This window comes from Fukomys damarensis, unplaced genomic scaffold (genome assembly GCF_012274545.1).
Source record: "Fukomys damarensis isolate Sample0158 unplaced genomic scaffold, DMR_v1.0_HiC HiC_scaffold_18, whole genome shotgun sequence".
Classification (NCBI taxonomy): domain Eukaryota; kingdom Metazoa; phylum Chordata; class Mammalia; order Rodentia; family Bathyergidae; genus Fukomys; species Fukomys damarensis.
Window position 1 is genome coordinate 21328965 of NW_022900930.1, and position 20022 is coordinate 21348986.

Sequence of the window (20022 nt, forward strand, 5' to 3'; positions counted from 1 at the left end):
GAGAGGGGGTGAAGGGAGGGCAGGGACAAGGGGAAAAATGAGAACCAAGACCTGTCATGTAAAGGTACAAGATCCCAATGATGGATGTAACTGTACTGCATACCTAAAATGTACCAGTAAACTCAATGAGGGGAAAAAAAAAAGTAAGGCAGGCATCATCACAAACCCTGATTTGAGATTATACTGCAAAGCTATTGTAATAAAAACAGCATGGTAGTGTTAAAAAACAAAACAGACCAAAGGATCAAAGAGACAGAATAGAAGACGCAGAAACAATTCCAAACACCCTCAGCCATCTTGTCTTTGACAAAGGAGCCAAACACCTCTGGAAGAAAAATAGCATCTTTCATAAATTGTGCTGAAAAAACTGGCTTTTTACATTCCAAAGACTAAAACTAGACCCATATCTCTCACTATGCATTAAACTAAAATCAAAAGATCTAAACAATAAAATAGAAACACTAAATTTATTGTAAGACAGAATAGGTAAAACTCTTGAAGACATAGGTATAGCCCTTAGGAACAAAACCTCAATCACAGGAAATTTCTCAAAGAATGAAAAACTTGGATCTTGTCTTATTAAAAAGCTTTTGCATAGCAAAAGAAACCAACAGAATGAAGAAATAACCCACAGTGTGAGAAAATATATTTGCCAGCTCTTCCTCAGACAAAGGACTACTATCTAGAATATATAAAGAACTCAAAAAGATCAGTCTCCCCAAACTAAAAACCCAATACAAAAATGGGCATCTGAAAGGAATAGACATTTCTCAGATGAAGTAGAAAGAGCAAATAAATATATGAAAAAATGTTCCACATCACTGATCATTCGAGAGATGCAAACAGAAACAACATTCAGATTCCATCTCACCCTGGAAAGAACGGTTATCATCAAGAAATCAACCAATAACAAATGTTGGAAGGGCTCTGGGGAAAAAAGGAACGCTTCTACACTGTTGGTGGGCGTGTAGACCAGTGCAACGACTGTTGAAATCAGTGTGGGGATTCCTCAAAACACTAAATCTAGAGGTTTCATTTGATCCAGCTATTCTTGGTATCTTCCTGAATGAATTAAAAGTATCATATAAGGGGCCGGGGACTTAGCACAGTGGTTCGGTGGCCTGCCTTGCAAGTGCCAAGGACCCAAGTTCAATCCCCGGTACCAAAAAACAAAAGTATCATATCACAGTGACAAATACACACCCATGTTTATTGCAGCACAGTTTCTAATAGCTAAATCTTTGAAACAGCCCAAATGCTCATCAACCAATAAATGGATAAAGATGTGGTTCTTTCATGCAATGGAGTAGTACTTTTTCATAAAGAAGAACAAACTACATACATTTCTAAGTAAATGATACACCTTGAGACCATATTCTTATGTGAAACAAATCAGGCACACATGTTTAAATATCACACTGTTTCTCTGATGTGAAAACTGAAAGGGTAAATAAGGACCAAAATATATAACAGATACTGTGAAACAGGAAAAAAATATTCAAATGCACAAATGAATGAAGGAGGCAGAAGGGAGAAAGGAAGGAAGGGAAAAGAAGAAAAGAGAATAGAAGGAAAAAATGGAAACAAAGCTTTGGTAAATTAGGACGAGAAGAAGGGAGGCAAGGGGAATGGGAAAAAAGAAGAATCAATATATATCATAGACAGGTACAAATCCCCTATGGTGAATGCCATCATTATGTATATCTAAAATGTACTGATAAAATTAAGTTTTAAAGTATTTCCTTTATTTTATTCACCTATAAATGTTACTTCATATAAATACGGTAGCATTTTAGGTCAAATGTATAAAGTGAACAAAAGAGGTAGAGGTCAGTACATTTTTGTTTTTACTTCTGCCTCTTCAAATGAGTGGTTTTCATTTCACTCTCCCCCACAGGTATACACGCATTCTCTGCACACCTCTTTCCCCTTCACCCCACCACTTCTCCATTCCATCTACACCACAAGGGCTCTATGAACAGCCCTAGAGAATTATCATTACTTTCTTAACCAGAAGATATTAACATGAGCTGGGAATATGGCTGAGGCTGAGGTTACGAGTATTCACATTACAGAGCAGAGTTGATCAGTCTAAATTACTAGAAGTCTCTCAGATAGTTAGATGTAAGATAAATTTGGTAAAATACAGTAGGAGATAAAATATTCCAAATTCTGGAAAGAGGTCAGAGGATCTACAAGAAGATGTGGCAACCTAACATGAAAAAATCAAACTATCGCTATTTATAAACAGAAGTCTGATATAAAGAAAAGAAAACAAAACAAAACATAATTAGGTCACAAGTGAATTCTCAAAGTCAATCAAATAAAAGAAAGTTTGAAAAGTCCAATTAATTATTTTACCTTATAATTCAAATTTGCTTCATCATAGAAATCAGCAGAATGTGAAAATTGTTTGCCTATGGTAACATTTGCATAGCTAAGGAAGAAAAGTAATGGTGAGTTCAGGGTTCAGAAATTTAAATTTTATTTTACTGTTTAAAATTCAAAACAGATGACACAAAGGTATTGAAAATATCTTACCCATATCCTGTTCCTTTCTTCCCTGGGTTTGTGTATAAATTCTTTCCAGGTGCCTCATATTTGTCCCTGGGTTTTAACTCTGCACTGAAGAATGGCACTGGGCCACCTATTGTTCCATAGTAGCTTCCAAATCCACACCTTAAATGCAGTATTTTTTAAAGTAAGAAGTTAAAATATCAAATTTCATGTCATATATTTCGATAAAAAAATTTAAAGATTAAAAAAGGAGAAAAAAACACATGTGTAAATACCAAATAGTTCCTCTAGTGTGAAAAACAAAAAGTGTAAATAAGCATCAGAATGTGAAATTGATAATGTGAAATAGGAAGAAATGGTCCGAAGGGGGAGGGGAAGTGGGATGGGTTGGGGAAAGGACAGAAGGGAATGGACTTAATATGAAAAAGTGGAAACAAAGTATTTGTAATAGGGAGTGATAGAGGGGTTGAAGGGAGGGAAGGAGAATGGGGAAAAATAAGAACCAAGATGGATTATATAAAGGTAAAAATTTCCAATGATGAATGTCATTATATCGTATACCTAAAATATACCATAAACTTTTTTAAAAAGGAGAAAAAAATACATAGTGGAATTGTCTTGCTTGACTCTCATAAGAAAAAATATTCATTTTTGTTAGTTTTTATTTTCTTACTTTTCAAAGCCACAAATTGTGAGATTTTTTTTTCTTTACCTCAAATGTTCTACATAAAATTTCATGTTATTTAGAAAGTTAGAATTGTTCCCATTGATTCTGTTAATTATAACGAGGAGAATTTTCTGTGTCTTTAAATGAATTTCTCTGCACTTTAAGGCAAATTAGCTAATAAATGATTAATTTCTTTTTACTATCCAACTATTAAAAATTATACTTGCAAAACATATACATAAAATCATTCTTTCCACTGTTGATAGCAAAATAAATCTCATAGAATTTTGGTGCTAGTTTCTTCTTTTTGGTTTACATTTATTATTTTAGTAAAAAATATTAATCAAATATTTTCTTCATTTTTAATATATGTTTTTCTGGGCACAGTACCTATGCAATCAAACTATTTTTTTTACCCAATACTACATTATAACTGTTTTACTTTCACAATAAAAGATAAGTAATGAAAAACCACATCTTCTTTATCCAGTTTCCAACTGATGGGCAAATGGGCTGTTTCCAAGTTTTAGCTATTACAAACTGCGCCGCTATAAACATAGGTGCGCATATATCTCTGTGATATGATTCTTTTAATTCTTTTGGAAAGATACCCAGCAGAGGGAAGGCTGGGTCAAATGGAACCTCTAGTCCCAGCTCTTTGACGTATCTCCATATTGATTTCCATAGTGGTTGCACCAGTCTGCACTCCCACCAACCATGGAGAAGGGTTCCTTTCTCCCCACAACCCCACCAACATTTGTTATTGGTTGATTTCTTGATAGCAGCCATTCTTTGTGGGGTGAGGTGGAATCTCAGTGTTGTTTTCATCTGCATCTCTCGAATGACCAGTGATGTGGAACATTTTTTCACATATTTACTTGTTTTTACTTCTTTGTCTAAGAAATGTCTGTTCATTTCAGATGCCCATTTTTCTATAAAATGGAATATTACTCAGCCATAAAGAATGAGAAATTAAGATTCATTCATAGAAAAATGGATACATATTGAGGATATACTCCTAAGTGAAATAAATAAGTCACACATGTATAAATACCAAATAGTTTCTCTGGTGTGAATAAACTATAATAGTGCGTAAGATCCTAGTGATATAATTGACAATGTGAAATAGGAAGGGGCTAAAGGTGTAGGGAAAGTGGAAAGGGTAAGGGAAAGCTAATAAGGGAAAAGAAAAAAATAAGACAAAATGAAAAAATGGAAATGAAATGTTTGTAAAGAAAGAGGGAAGGAGGGGGTGAAGGGAGGGCAGGGACAAGGGGAAAAAATGAGAACCAAGACCTCTCATGTAAAGGTGCACGATCTCAATAATGAATGTAACTGTACTGTATACCTAAAATGTACCAATAAACTCAATGAGGAAAAAATTGATAAATATAATTTTAAAAAATAATAAAAAATTTCAGTTAGAAAGCCAGAAAAGGCTCAGGAAGTCTCTTTTAAAACAGTGTGCTTACAATAAACAACAATGTACTGTATACTTTAAAATTTTGAAGAAAGATTTTGAATGTTCTTACTAAAAAGGTTAAATATTTTAAATAATTCATATGTAATTTAGCTTCATTTATAAATTCCAAAATAGATACATATTGTACATGATAAATGTATAAAACTTATAAAATTAAATGAAAAATGAAATACACTTCAAATAAAAAAAGATAAGTAATATCAATAAATCATAGTCTCTAATTCCCAGTTATAACTGAAATAAGGCTTTTCATGAGAAAATGGACTACAGAAAATGAAACATTATTATGATAAGATGACACCACAAATTTAAGTTAGAATTTTCAAAATTTAGAAAGATACCAAGAAAGGAAAAAAAAAAAAACATGAGAAAATGAAAAAATGGAAATAAAGTGTTTGTAAATAGGGAAGGGAGGAAGGGATGAAGGGAGAACAGGGGAATGGGGAAAAAATGAGAACCAAGACCTGTGTATAAAGGTACCAGATCCCAATGATGAACGTAACTGTACTGTATCCCTAAAATGTACCAATGAACTCAATAAAAAAAAAAGAAAGATACCAAGACTGATTACTTATTACCTCTAGCCTACAAGTAAAAATTCCATCAGGTGAGGCTACTTATTTTCATTAATCCTTACGTATGAACATGTGTCATACAATTCTAAAATACAGTAAGAAAAAGCAATAATATTGTAGAGAAAAGGACAATTATGCACAAGCATAATTTAACTACAATGTGAATTAATGGAAACATTAAAAGTCATGGCATTTAGGGGCCCGGGATTTAGCTCAGCGGTTCAGTGGCCTGCCTTGCAAGCGCAAGGATCCAAGTTCAATCCCTAGTACCAAAAAAAAAAAAAAAGTTATTACATTTAGAATTCATTAAATGCCTGTGGTTAAGGGGTAGAGACTAGATTTTATTCATGCAGAATATACACGTGTTGAAATATCACACTACGTGCAGTGAAGATACAAAATTAATACATGCTACTAAAAATAAAATAAATATTTAAAAAACAAAGTTTAGTAAGCGATACTAATAAAATAATGACGAGAAAATGCCTATAGCTCCATGATTTCATGTTGAATAATTGCCTAAATGAGGGTTTCTTATTTACACCACCAGTCTCTCTTTTTGAAAACACCTTTTGTATCCCACTAAATTACAAACATTTTTCATATACCTATGAGTTTTTTTGTTTTTGTTCTTTGGCACTGGGGATGGAACGTGAGTCCTTGCACTTGCGAGGTAGGTGGCGGAACCACTAAGCTAAATCCCGGCCCTATCTATGAGCTTTTAAAAGAAAAGAAAGCCAGTGTAATTGTACAACTGTTATTTCTTGGCCGGAAATACAAGCATAAACTAATGTACTAGGTACAAATTCCCAATTATTACCACGTGAGTCAAAATTAATAACAGGTGGGAGAAAGACTGAAAAGCAGGGAAAAAAGTTATATAAAGGGCAAAATACATGTACTACATGAAAAATAAAGCAGTAACAAAAAGAAAAAAATTCCTAAATTCATATCTAAGGAGAAAATGAGGAAGTCCCAATAGTAACGAGACTAAAAGTAAACGATTTCAGGGGCCCGGGATTTAGCTCAGTGGTGCCGCTGCCTGCTTCAAAAGCGCACTGTCCTCAATTCACTCAGCGGTTACCCACCCCCCATCTAAAGTAAATGATTCCAATCTATCAAAACTGTAAAAGTTAGAGAAAGTGAAACCTTAATAACACAAAAGAAGAAATTCTTAAATTATGTTTTCTTAGAAGACAAAATTTCCTGTTAGGACATCTGAGTTACAGAAATGTAGCTTGATAGTTTCACTAATCTCAAGAAGACAGAAAATAATCACAGAATTAAACTTTAATCAGTTCTCATCTATCATAATTTCTACACTGAGAGTGTCAAAATTCTGGACTATCGCTGAAAATCATCCTTTAAATCTTAGCTAGCCAGGCATGGTAGCTCACACCTGTAATCCCAGCACTTGGGAGGCTGAGGCAGGAGGATCGCTGTGAGTTCGAGACCAGCCTGGGCTCCATAGTGAATCCCAGGTCAGTCTCATCTACATAGTGAGACCCTGTCTCAAAAACAAACAAACAAACAAAAAACAAAATAAATCTTAGCTATATAGCATAATATATCATCAACTACATGGTATTAAACTAATGACTTAATGGTATGAAAAATTATCTTTTTTCACAAAGATATTGACAACTGTCACAATTAAAACACTATTAAACCCTGTGAATGTATCTTCACAGTGATTTTAAAATAATACATCTGACAAATTCTTTATCAAAATGGCATTTCTCCTAATTTCATGTTTTATTTATAATTTTAATTATTATAAACTAATAGAGAACAATGACGATAATAAAAATTACTTGTCAGTCTAAATCATCCAATGTAACTATCTCCATCTCAGGTAAATTGCACAAAGAAGCATACTTAAAAATTAGTCTTATGCAATTCCTACAGAAAACAAATATTTACTTTAAGCTAGATAGAGAAAGATTTAACAGATGTATTTATGACATTTTCCCAAACACTTACAGCTTTTTCTCTCCACTGCTAGGGAGGAAGGCTTTGCTTAGATTTTTTTTGGCTTCTTCCATCATATACTGCCTCCTCACTTGATTCATGTTTACATAGCCTTCTCCTTCAAAAATCCTTGCAAACTGGGAATCAAAATAGCCTGCCTGGAGATTTGACATCACTTTGGATCCCCCAGGTAACATCTGTCTATTTTTGCTTGCAGCTTCATTAAAGGGTCCTTAAAAATAAATTATGAATATTATAATTGAGCTCACTAGTCATTAAAAGATATTAAAAATAACAAAAAAGTTTCCAAATGTGTTTTGAGCCAATTATGAATTTGAGCTCCAAAATGTTTACTGAAAGTTCTGTGTTAAAGGCTATTTTGACAATAAGAGAATTTCATGAAATCATCTGAGTATATGCATTAGGATCCTTGTTACACATTCTGAATTTTAGACATGGAAGAGAACTTAAAAGTTTATCTAACTGAACATTTTTCCATTTACTCTCAGGAAACACTACACAATGTCAGTAAAAGTGTGTATACATTGGAGAGAAGGGTGTTGCATATACAAACTGAAGCAATTCTCCTCCGAGCATATACTCAAGATATATGAGTACCTGTATCCACTAAAACATGTGAACAAGAATGTTTATAGCACTTTCATTCTTAACCAAAAATAACAACCCAAATGTTTGTCAACAGAATAGACTGTAAAATTCTGGTATTTATACAATGATATACTAGTATTCAGGTAAATTATTAAATACTGTTATATTTAGAACTTTTATAATTTGCACCAAGGAGGGCTTCATTTAGGAAGCCCTTATAAAAATGTAAATAATTTTCAAAGTGTATAAAACCTTAATTCAAGTGGATACTGAAATGTGTATCTATATCACTAATTTTTAGCTTAAATTTTAGAAAGGTATTACATGCAAATAGTTTTATATTCAATAGTATAAATATTTTTTACAATGTCTTCTTCCATCACATGGCCACCAAGCTCTCCTCTTCCACAGTCGATGATGTTAATTTTATCTGACAGAATTTTTAGCTACGTTTGTGTAAATATATATCCTTTTTCATTTTTAATGTTTAATATATATACACAATTCCACATCTTTTTTATTTAACAATTTATTTTGGAAAACTTTCCATATTACTGCATGCTTAGTGGAGACATTTTAAAGACTACATTTACTGTTGATACGGCCAGGGATTTAGCTCAGTGTTTCCGCCACCTGCCTCACAAGCACAAGGTCCCAAGTTTGATGCCCAGTACCAAGAAAAATAATGCCTATTAAGATCGGGAATTTAGCTTAGTGGTTTCGCTGCCTGCCTTGCAAGAGCAAGGTACCAAGAAAAAGAAAAAAAGAAACAGATAATACTTTTGGTCTTTTTATTGTAACTTTTCTAAAAACTATTTGGCATTTCATTACCAGAAAAGCAATAATAGCCTTCTTGGATGCAAATAGAAATGACAGGGAAGTGTGCTACCCTAAAAACAAAAGAAAATAAAAAAAGCTAAAAGCAAAATATTTTGGAAGAAACTTGTCATGCACCTTTGGAAAGAAATAAAATTACCTACAAGGACCCTATATAAGGGTAGACAAACCAATAAAATGAACTTCTGGGCTGGGGATTTAGCTCAGTGTACTGTGCCTGCCTCACAAGCTCAAGGTCTTGAGTTCAATCCCTGGTACTGAAAAAAAAAATCCAAAATGAGCTTCCAACTCATAAAATTAAGTTCTCTCTTAATTCTATTACAATGTCATAAGTCAGTCAACTTTAGAACCCAATGCTTTAAAATATAGACTATGTAAGATATCATTTTGCCTTAAAATGAAATTTCATTTGTAAAATTTCCACTATGAAAATACTAAATATACTTACGATTAAATGGTGATACATATTTATCACCAATAGTAGTATATCCCATCTCACTGAAGAGGCCAATCTTCTCCATATCTGTCTTCCCTACTTCTGCAGGCATGGTTGCTTCTTATGGTGGTAACTTCAAAAGGTTCCTCAGGGCTGTCTTTCTTATACCAAACTCCTACTTTACTTTGAAAAACACAGGAAAAAAGTTTACCAAAATGAGCTTATTAAATTTCAACCCAATTTTCAGTTTATGAGTTTTAATGCTTTCTATAAAACAACAGTTCCTAAACTATGTGATGAAAGAATCCTCTCTGTGGAGCCACAGGAGGCCACTAGGATTCAAAATCAGCATCATGAAGTCTCCCTTCAACTCTCTGTGAATGAAGGGCCTACAAGTTACAAAGGAATTTATGTGATATCATCTGCCATTTATTTATCTGATGGAAATGATAAAATTACTACCATATAAATATTGTGCAAATGGTATCCTTCTTTGGAGGAATTCAAGGTAGATTTTAAAATCATAATTATATAAGATAGACATTTTATACTTTAAATAAAATGACTTCAGCATATTGGATTGTCCCTCATACTGAAAATTGTAACTTAGCTTCTCAGAATGTAGAACACATAGATATTGCCCTGCAGTAGCTGAGATTTTTCAAGCTTAAATATAAAATATGTACCACTGACAAAATTAGTTCATAAAATAAATTGGAAGATAGATCAATTATATAGGCAAGATGAAACTATGAATAAAACAAAAAGTTCACAATGATTTCTGAGGTTTTGTTAAAAGACTGAAACTGCAAGTTTCTTTTCAAAAAGAAGTGAAATATGAATGAATCTATTTTCTCATTCTTTATGGCTGAGTAATCCTATAAAGAACGAGGAAATAGATTCATTCATAGGAAAATGGATACATATTGAAGATATACTCCTAAGTGAAATAAATAAGTCACACATGTGTAAATACCGAATAGTTTCCCTGGTGTGAATAATCTGCAACAATGCATAAGATTCTAATAAGATTACTGACATTTAGAAATGGGAAGAAAGGAGCTAAAGGTGTAGGGGAGGTGGGATGGGTAGGGGAAGAGTAAAAAGGGAAAAGAAAAAATGTGAGAGAATGAAAAGATGAAAATAAAGTGTTTGTAGATGGGGAGGGGAGGAGGGGGTGAAGGGAGGGCAGAGGTAAGGGGAAAAAATGAGAATCAAGACCTGTCATGTAGAGGTACAAGATCCCAACAATGAATGTAACTGTACTGTATCCCTAAAATGTACCAATAAACTCAATTAAAGCTGAAAAAAAAAGTGAAACATCACATTGAACATGCTAAGTATTAACTTAGAAATTAATTTTTAATTAAAAATGATCTCAAAAGAAGGACCAAAGAGCTAAAAACATCTGCTCCTATCTCATTCTTATGTTTTTCAACACCAACTATGAGACACAGACTGGGCACACACTTGTGAACAAAACAAACACTAATGTATGCTTCGCTGTTTATAATGCAAGGTAAGGATCTTTTACCTTGAATTAAGACCAAGTTGACTCAATGACCCTCAGCATGCTTGCCTATTTGGACTGTGGCTCATCTGTGTGTGAATCGTTGCTAATGTGTAACATCAAGAAAGCAAGTGAGGATTCAGTTTAAACTAAAGCATAAGAAAACACAACACCCTTTCCTGTCTCCTCTTTCTTCTGATCCGGTACACTTGAATACTAAACAGCATTCACTTGGAGAGTACTCTTGAGTTTAGTTTATTTAAAGCTCCATCTCACTGCCCAACTATAAAGGTTTCCTGGACTGCTACACAGGACTCAAGTCCTTTAAGGGACCCAAAAGGCCTACAATCAGCCAGCCTCTACCATCAATATGGGAAGCTCTTTCCCTGGACCCTCGGCTGCATTCGTCTTCTTCCACTTGGCAGGTCGGGGCTCTTTCACCCACAGTACTACTGTACCACTTTAGGTAAGAAATGCAAGATGCCAACCCCTTCCTCACCCCAATTAACACTGATGTTTCGCATTACTCAACTAGTTCATCATTTCTTTAATACCAGCATAGCAGTTAAGTATGTATCCTTCTAGGACTTCATCATGATTATCCAACGGGATTATTTGTGGTGTAGAAATACGTGTATTGCCTCAACAAACGCAGGAAACGTGGTTAGAGTTCTTCTTCATCACTTTTTTAATATGGGGGTCTCCATTATGTTGCCCAGGCTGAGCCCGAACTCCTTGGCTCAAGTGACGCCCCTGCTCAGTTTCCCAATTAGTGAGGATTATGGGAATGCGTTGGCACTCCGGACTAGTTTGATTATTCTTTGCCACTGTATTCCCAGTTTCTACACAGCGTCTCTCTAGAAACTAAACAAGCCAAGGAAAACGGGAAGAAAGGTAATGCCTTGACCTTCTCCAGCACTTAACTCTTGAGTAACATTTACAAAATCGCTCACTCACTTAACTGCAAACCTCATCCGGTCAAGGTTCGCTGGTAAAAGGAAAACTGGCTTAGAAACTGCCCCAGGTTGTTTGCATTCTAATAAACGAGGCAATAAGTATAATACAAGTAGAATATGGCATGTTCCCTTCGAAGGGTAAGGGTAAAATTAGTGAGGAGTGAAGAAGGGGTAGAAAATTCTGGCTGAGGCGATGTGTAAATTATTTCCCATTAGGAAAAGACAGACTTGAAGTAGGCAAGTATCTAAAAGGTGACCGCTGGTGTCTGTGAGGACCAAGTCACCTCTCCAAAGGGTACCTGATCCGACAACCAAAACAAGATCTCCCAGCTCCAGTCCAGTCCACGTTATCTCTGAGGTAGGAGCAACTTCAGCTCCGAGGGGTCTCAACGCGCGAGCCCCTCCCAAGCTGCGAACTGTCGCGAGTTCTTTGCACACCTGGCTTTATTGTGGTAGCTCAGGATACGGGAGAATCCATTCCAAGTACGCCACAGGGAAGACACGAGGAGAGTGCGAATCCGTATAGAATCACACAGGAGGATTTATGAGTGAAATACAAAAAACTCAGCCAATAAAATGTATTGAAAACAAGTCTTGTTTCCCGCCTTTTTAGCTGCTGACGAGATTCAATATGGTACGTTCCTGATGTCCTGCTGCCAGGCATGCTGGGAGTTGTAGTAGCGATGACGCCACTTCCGGGCCGGCTGCCTGGGCCCTGTGGTGGATTTCGGTGTCATGGTCACGTCTAGAACCAGGTAGGTGAGTCCTTTTGCTTGCAGCCCTCCCCGTGTTTACCCCTCGGACCTTGCAGCCTTACGAAATATGGCTTCAAGCCACTGAAAGGAGCTGGTCCTACCAGCGCGCACGACGGCAGGTGCGAACCTGAACCTGAACCTGGTGGACTGTCTGGGCAGTCCTCCCCTCACCCTCACTCCCGGCTGCGGCCTGAGGGAAACTGACCCCCACAGGCGTGCACCCCTCCTCTGCCGTGTTGGGACACGCGCTCCCTGCCCTTCCGCCTTGTGAATGTTCTTTAGCGTCCGTGACGTCGCACTTTTCTGGTTTCCCTGTCACAGCCAGGTTCTCCGATCCTTATCCTAGATGTAGGTGCTTTTCAGAGAATACTTTACATCCTGTGCTTTCTCCTGGCTTTGTATCTACTGTTTAGACCTTTCTTTTGCGTTCCACATTGGCAAATCTGCTCTATCTCCACTTGGATAAGTCATATGTATCTCAAACCCAGCAAGTTTAAATCTGAGTGATTTCCAGCTCTCTCACCCAACATCTCCCCTCCCGCCAAGAATCCCCACCTCTCCATATGGCACCACAGTCTACAACACCTTGGCTGTGCCTGCCAAACACCCGGAAATCACCCTTGACACCTCCCTCTTTTCAACTTCTACTTCTAAATGACTATTTTCACTCCACTCAGACCACTTTTGTCCTTGCCATCATCAGATATGACCATCTGGGGTAGTCTCCTAAGTAGTCTTTTAAAGCAGGACTTCACCAGCCCTGACCCTACCTGGAATAGGCAAGATCTTCCACCTATGGCTTAACCTTCCCATCTTTCCTTTGGAAGTATTAATACTTTCCCTTCGGATCTCAGCTTAAATATTATTTCTTTAAAGAGAATCTCGAGTCAGAAATCTGAAGAGACTCTGATGCTTTCACATATGATATTTTATGGAATCTTCACTGTGACCCTGAGTGTAGAATGCACTACAGTTGTATCTGTTTCCAGTTTTACCGAAGAGAAACAGAAGTTGAATGGTTAAACTGTACAAAATCATATTGTGAATGACAAGAGTTAAATTTTGCTTGCTTTTTTAACTTTTATCTTCAATTCCTTTAAGTATTTTTATACAAATAGGCACATACTATCTTGTATGATATTATTCTTTATTTTCATATTGATACCTATTAATGGTTTCCTTGTTTTGTTTTTGCTGTGATGAACAACAGTAGCACAAATGGACAGCATTAATATATTCTGAACTTTTTCACTTTTTTCCTTCGAATAAATTTTCCAGAAGTAGAATTGTGATTGAGGGTATGACTTTTCAACAGGCTACAAGTTGTAGAATAAATAAAAGAAATGCGAATGAGAAAACTTGCAATTGTACCTACTTCATAATGTTCTGAGGATCAAAGTTAATATGTCCAGTTATTTAGCGCAGTAGTTATTAATACTTACTTTGAAATAGTCTTTTACTGTGTACTATGATTTTTCAGATTTTTATTTTGAGAACCTGATAAAATCTTTCCAACTTTTCCTTAAAAGACATCTCCTCCACATGCGCATACACTGATACAAGTCATTTGTCAATATATCTTAGACTATTGAAACTCAGCATATGGACCAAGTTAAGAACTGCTGATCAGTTCCATTTTTCAAGTGCTTTTATTCCTCTATAGGTTGTAAGTATTGTCCAATTCCATTTAATTTTTGTCTAAAATTATTTTATAGCTGTATGATTTTTATAATGATTAAGTTAATCTATTGTTGACTGGTATGATCCTTTATATCCTAATTAATTTTGTGATTTTCTGTGACTAAATTTCTAAGGGAAGAATAATCAGGCCAAAGATATAACTATAAGGCTTTCTCATTGACACCTTCTAAGATGAGTTCTACCTGTTATGTTCCCACCATTAGTTATATACCATATTAGGTTCAGGGCTTTTGTCAAGTTCCTAAACTGTTTCTTTACCATTGATATTTTCATGTTATTGTTAACCCCATCCAGACTTACAAATATTATCTCAGAGCAGTGGTTCTCTACCTTTTTTTCTCACATTAGAATCACTGAGATCAGAGGAAGCTTTTAAATATTCCTTTGGCTAGGCCTACCTTCCACCAATTAATCAGTCTCTGGGGGTGCAGTCCAGGTAGTAGAATTTTAAGCTTCCCAGGTGATTTCCATATGGAGCAAAAGTTGAAAAACACTAATTTAGAATTCAATTTGTTTTTTTCCCGTAAAACAAGCCATTAACTCATGAAATAACTTGAAGAGTAAAGCTTAATTTTTGCCTTACCCTAAACTCAGCTTCTAATTTACATGAGAGTGAGTTTTTTTGGTTTACAAAGGAATTTTTGTTTTATTTGTTCTATGTGATTTCAGAAACTATGGATATACTTTTCAGAATAAGAGGAGGCCTTGATCTGGCTTTTCAGCTAGCAACCGCTAATGGTAGGTCTTTGAGAAAAGTTTCGCTTTTTATTGTAAAATTAATGATGAAATATACTTCAATTCTGTCTAACTCATGAAAATGAGTTAGAGATAGGTTAAACTAAAATTATGTATTTAGTAAGATTACAGGCACCTGTGTGCAAATGATAAAAAGATGTCCCCTTCTTTAGGAAGCTTTATAGCCCTCCTACAGAAAATTGTCATAGTAATATAAACATTCCCGTGAACACAAAGTAAATTATGCATCAGAATTGCAGATTACAGACTAACAATGTGCATTTCCGGACCACATCATTTTAAATACTGTGTGATATGGGAACAGTACAAGGAGTCAGGAAGAAAAATCAGCAGCATATGTGGACCACTGCCACAAACTGAGATGATGACTATCAAAGGAGGAATGTAATGCATTACATTTGAGATTTGTTTCATTTGAAATGCCAGTGGAGCATCAAGCATAAATTTCCACCAAATATTTGGTTGAGTCTGCATCTTTGAGGAATGTGGTCAGAGTTGGAACTAGAGAATACACTGTCTCTGGAGAGTGATAGCTAAATACTTTAATAAATGAAACCACCATGAATTGTACAATGGGTGATGTGTTAAGGCCACAGAGAGTATCAGAAAAATAAGGAATGAAAAGTGTAGGGGGAATGAAAAGTTACTCCTACAGGGGACATGTTTGGGTTTGGGAGTGAAGAGAATGTTCTGGTATTAGATAATGATGATTATAAAACCTTTTGAATGTGTTAAAAAGCCAATGAATTGTATACTTTAAAAGAATGAATTTTATCTCACGTTTAAAAAAAAAGATAGGCAAAAAGTTTTTGTTACAATTATTGAACATGAAGAATGGGTATTTGACAGTTTTACTATGCTCTACTTTTATGTATGTTTAACAGCATTTTTGTTGAAGTTTAAGGTTTTTCTTAACTTGTATTTATATTTTTTTAGAAAATTTTATCAAGAAGGTACTAACGCATGTATTGAGTGACCTGACAACCAAACTTTCTTCAAATGCACTTGTATTCAGAATATGCCGCAGTTCAGTTTATATATGGCCTAATAGTGGCATAAACACCATTCCAGGAGAACTGAATGATAGCTCTGCTTGCAAGAACATAATACGCTTTATTCAGTAAGTATGTTTTAAATTTTTCAAGTGTTTTTCAAAACATCACTTCCTATTTATAAGTGTCTCTCTATTAAAATTTTAGATTTGATCAGGAAGACACAAAACGAAAATTCATAAGAAAGAAGGACAAACAGTTATCAGACATGGTAAGCAAGTAAATCACCTATCTTTGCTATTGATTTTTTTGTTTGTTGTTCAATACTGGACTAGGAATTGAACCAAAGATTTTGTTCATGATAGCCAACCACTCTACCACTGGACTACATCCCCACCCCTCCATTGATAAAATTTTCAACCCTTGAATTTCGAACTGAGTAAGATCTTAGAGATAACTTAATCTTGCCCTCTTATTTTTATAAGTCAGAATATTGAAGTTAAAAAGGTTATATGTCTGCTTTATATATCTAAACTTTCATTTAAGCATAGTACGTAAAATAATACCATGTAAGCATATTAAACAACTAAAACCTTACATATCTTGGAACATATTATAATACATGTTTTGGAAGCTTTTTAATGCTTTCTTTGCTCCCACAAAAATGAAACAGACTTGAGTACATTTATAAATTAATATTTAAAAATAAAAAGAATCTGGCACACTATGCTGTACAAGATAACAAGTATTAAAGGATTTCTTTTTTTTCACACTGTTTTTGGTTCCACTGATTTTTGAACTAATATTACTGTGTATCTGCCGTACCATAAACTATCAGATTTTGGCTAGAGATAAAAAGTAGACACACTTCTTTAAAAGTGTGCTTCAAAAAAAGATTTGTGCTAACAATGTACTATAATATAGCTTTACATATTATTATAAAGCTTGCATCACCAACAACAGGAATAATAGGAAGTTAGTATGACTAGAATTTTTCCAGGCTGGTAAGCAGAGAATGGGTATACAAGAGAGACTAAACACAAGACTATTTAGGTGATGTAATAGATAGTATTTGGAAACTAGTGGTATAAAGTGTGATTAAAAAAAAAAAATACAGTGGCAGACTGGGGATTTAGCTCAGTGGTGCCACTCTGCCTCGCAAGCACAAGGTCCTGAGTTTGATCCCCAGTACCCCCCCAAAAAAAATATATATATATAATATATTTTAAAATTTAATTTTAAAATGTTTAAATTTATTAAAAATGCATTACTGTAAGAGACATCTTGCCGCATATCCTGCTCAAAATACTCCCCCTCACTTATTACAATAAAAGGCACATTGCCGCATAGCCTCCTCCGAATACTCCCGCTTTCTCCAAACACATTCATCCCACCATTCGTGACACTTTCAGAAGCAGTTCTAGAAACCTTTCGTGAGTGTCTGTAGTTATGCTGCTGTGGCTGCCTCACTATCCTGATTCAAAATGTTTACCTTTCGTAGTCATTTTGACTTTAGGGAAGAGCCAGAAGTTATACAGTGCCAGATCCTGTGGATACAGACACACCATAATATTTTTACAAATCTTGTATGGCATAATAGTGTATGGCACTGGGCTGCATCACTCATTGTATCTTTTATCACGACTCTTACAGACCTTCAGTAAAGAGGTCTTCCAGAAATGCTTTACAAGGTAGCAAGAATGACAGGATGAGTGGTTTCAAAGCTGAGGGAAGATTTTTTGAGGGGAATTAATAGCAATGTGTCTTTTTTTTTTGGTACTGGGGATCAAACTTAGGGCGTTGTGCTTGCGAGGCAGGCGGCAGAACCACTGAGCTAAATCCCCAGCCCCAACAATGTGTCTTTTAATGTAATAAATTTTTTAAATTTAAAAATGTGTATTTACCCCTGTCTATTTACTGCATGTATATTTACCTTGTATATTTACCCCATGTATGTTTAACCCTTTTATGTTATATAACCAGTTTCTTGCTTGGGCAAAGATGGAAAGTATGAAAGATGTAAGATCAGTTTTGGTCCCATTTAATATAACACTGAGATGTACACATAAGCTGTGAAATTTACAAATGTGGAATATATATAAAATTGTGGGATGAACATAATGATTTGAAAATTATCAGCAGTTGCAGCTTGACATTTCGACGACTACACGCCAGTTATTTTGTAATATGTTCCCCAGTTTGGGTTTGTTTTTTTGTTTTGTTTTGTTTTGTTTTTACCATTCAGAGGTTAAGTTTTTTTCTGTTTTGTTTTTTCTCTCATTGAGTTTATTGGTACATTTTAGGTATACAGTACAGTTACATTCATCATTGGGATCTTGTACCTTTACATGACAGGTCTTGGTTCTCATTTTTTCCCTTGTCCCTGCCCTCCCTTCATGATTAGATTCTTCCAATATTTTCAGGACTATCATAGAAGAGATATTGTATCCTTGTCAGCACAAAATATTAAAGAGGCAGGTTCTATCACTTTGTTCCTGTTATTGGTGGCATTAGCTTTGTTTACTTAAGATGGTATCTGCCAGATTTCTCCACTGTAAATAATTTGTATCTTGTTGAAAGATATATATATTTCATCAGATATGTGCCCATCACTTTTAACATTCATTGATAAATTTTGCCACAATCCAATATGAATCTGGTAGTTGGAATGTGATGATTTTTCTGTCATTTCCTTCTGTGGGTATTAGATAACGTTATGCTTTCCTTGTCTCTGTTAATTTACTTATCTGCATAGAAGCATGGATTCTTATTTTATGCAATGTGTTATAATAGGGTATACATTTTTAAAGTTCCTCTGATGTGTGGTTATTGTATTTACTTGATTTGTAAATTTTTTAAATCTATACAGAGTAGAAAGAATAAAATAATAAGCCCAATCCTATACCTACCTTGAACATTCATCAACATGTGGCCAGTGTGATTTCCTCTTTACTTCCTACTGGCTCTCCTTTTCCCCCTAGATTAATTTGAAACAGAAAGGAATTTTTTTAAATAAAATGTGTGCTTTCTAACAATTTACTATAAGTTTACATATTATCCTATTAAACGTATTTTTCCTTCTCCTTTATGCTGTGTTTAATATTCCACAAGTTGACCATTGCTGTTCATCTCTATAGCCTCAAATAGTAAATATAGATCTTATGCTGGAAATGTCAACTTCTCTGGCAGCTATAACCCCCATTATTGAAAGGGAAACTGGGGGACACCACTATGTCACTATGACCTTGCCAGTGGATGCAGTTGTATCTGTTGCTCCAGAAGAAACATGGGGAAAGTAAGTATTTTGATAATACTATTGCACTTAAATGAGGCCCCTTCCCCAAACTAATCGGAGCCCATTTTAAAATATTACATAAGCATTTCCAGGGTGGTTGTTACTTTTACTATGATTTACTAGTTATTTAATATCAACCTAAGAGTCATCTAGTAAGTAATTGTTTACTTGGAAGTAGGCTTGGGGGCCAGGGATGTAGCTCAGTGGCTCTGCACCCTCCTGGAAAGCTCAAGGTCCTGAGTTTTATCCCCAGTACTTGGTGGGGGGGGAGCAGGCTAGCATGCTATAAAACCTAAAAGGTTTCCCTTTATGCACCAAGAGCAAATATACAGTTTGTTTTATTTTGCATAACTTAAGCTTCTTGTAAAAAAAACCTAGTCTAACAAAGTTTTTTACTGTATTGGGGTGTATTAGCCCTACACTTTCGTTTAGTAGGCTTTATGACTTTTGTTAATGCACTTGTTTTTTACCCCCCAGAGTTTGTAAACTTCTAGTGGATGCAATTCATAATCAACTAACTGATATGGAGAAGTGTATTTTGAGATATATGAAAGGAACATCTATTGTGGTCCCTGAACCATTGCACTTTTTATTACCAGGAAGGAAAAGTCTTGTAACAATTTCATATCCATCAGGAATTTCGGATGATCAGCTGCAGGCCTATAGAAAGGTAAAACTAGCTCATTTATTGGAAAACATAACTATCATGAAGTTTATATTTAATTATACATTTTCAGTTAATGACAGTTATTTTGTGATTTGATTTAAAAATATAGAAGTAGAGTATTTTCCTTTTATTTCTGTATTCATATAACTTTTTAGTGTTATTAATGTTTAGTGTTTAGTGTTAATGGAAAAATATGCTAGTTTAGTATGGCATATAATATATGTAACATTTTAATTTCAGTTACTCAATTTGATTCATATATTCTATTTTCCAATAATGAAATGTGTGTGTGTGT

General features: G+C 35.0%; 2 protein-coding genes across 11 annotated transcripts in view; one reads left to right on the plus strand and one right to left on the minus strand.

The window, feature by feature from the left end:
• CUNH4orf47 (chromosome unknown C4orf47 homolog) overlaps window positions 1–12077 on the minus strand; it is a 21725-nt gene extending 9648 nt beyond the window's left edge. The window contains exons 1-6 of one of the 9 annotated variants that reach the window (XM_010619762.2): window positions 11861–11993; window positions 10630–10711; window positions 9108–9273; window positions 7226–7445; window positions 2542–2679; window positions 2362–2437 (exon numbers count right to left, since the gene is read on the minus strand). In XM_010619762.2, coding sequence (XP_010618064.1) covers window positions 2362–2437; window positions 2542–2679; window positions 7226–7445; window positions 9108–9207 — 534 coding nt within the window. In that variant the 5' untranslated portion in view covers window positions 9208–9273; window positions 10630–10711; window positions 11861–11993. The other 8 variants (XM_010619760.2, XM_010619764.2, XM_019206847.2 and 5 more) reach the window with 8 other exon arrangements.
• Window positions 12078–12218: 141 nt separating this feature from the next.
• The window catches only part of Ufsp2 (UFM1 specific peptidase 2), a 23314-nt gene continuing 15510 nt past the window's right edge, over window positions 12219–20022 (plus strand). The window contains exons 1-6 of one of the 2 annotated variants that reach the window (XM_010619756.3): window positions 12219–12316; window positions 14687–14755; window positions 15710–15893; window positions 15973–16036; window positions 18903–19060; window positions 19538–19730. In XM_010619756.3, the coding sequence (XP_010618058.1) occupies window positions 14692–14755; window positions 15710–15893; window positions 15973–16036; window positions 18903–19060; window positions 19538–19730 (663 nt within the window). In that variant the 5' untranslated portion in view covers window positions 12219–12316; window positions 14687–14691. Of the gene's footprint in view, window positions 12321–14686; window positions 14756–15709; window positions 15894–15972; window positions 16037–18902; window positions 19061–19537; window positions 19731–20022 lie in introns of both variants that reach the window. The other variant, XM_010619757.3, reaches the window with a different exon arrangement.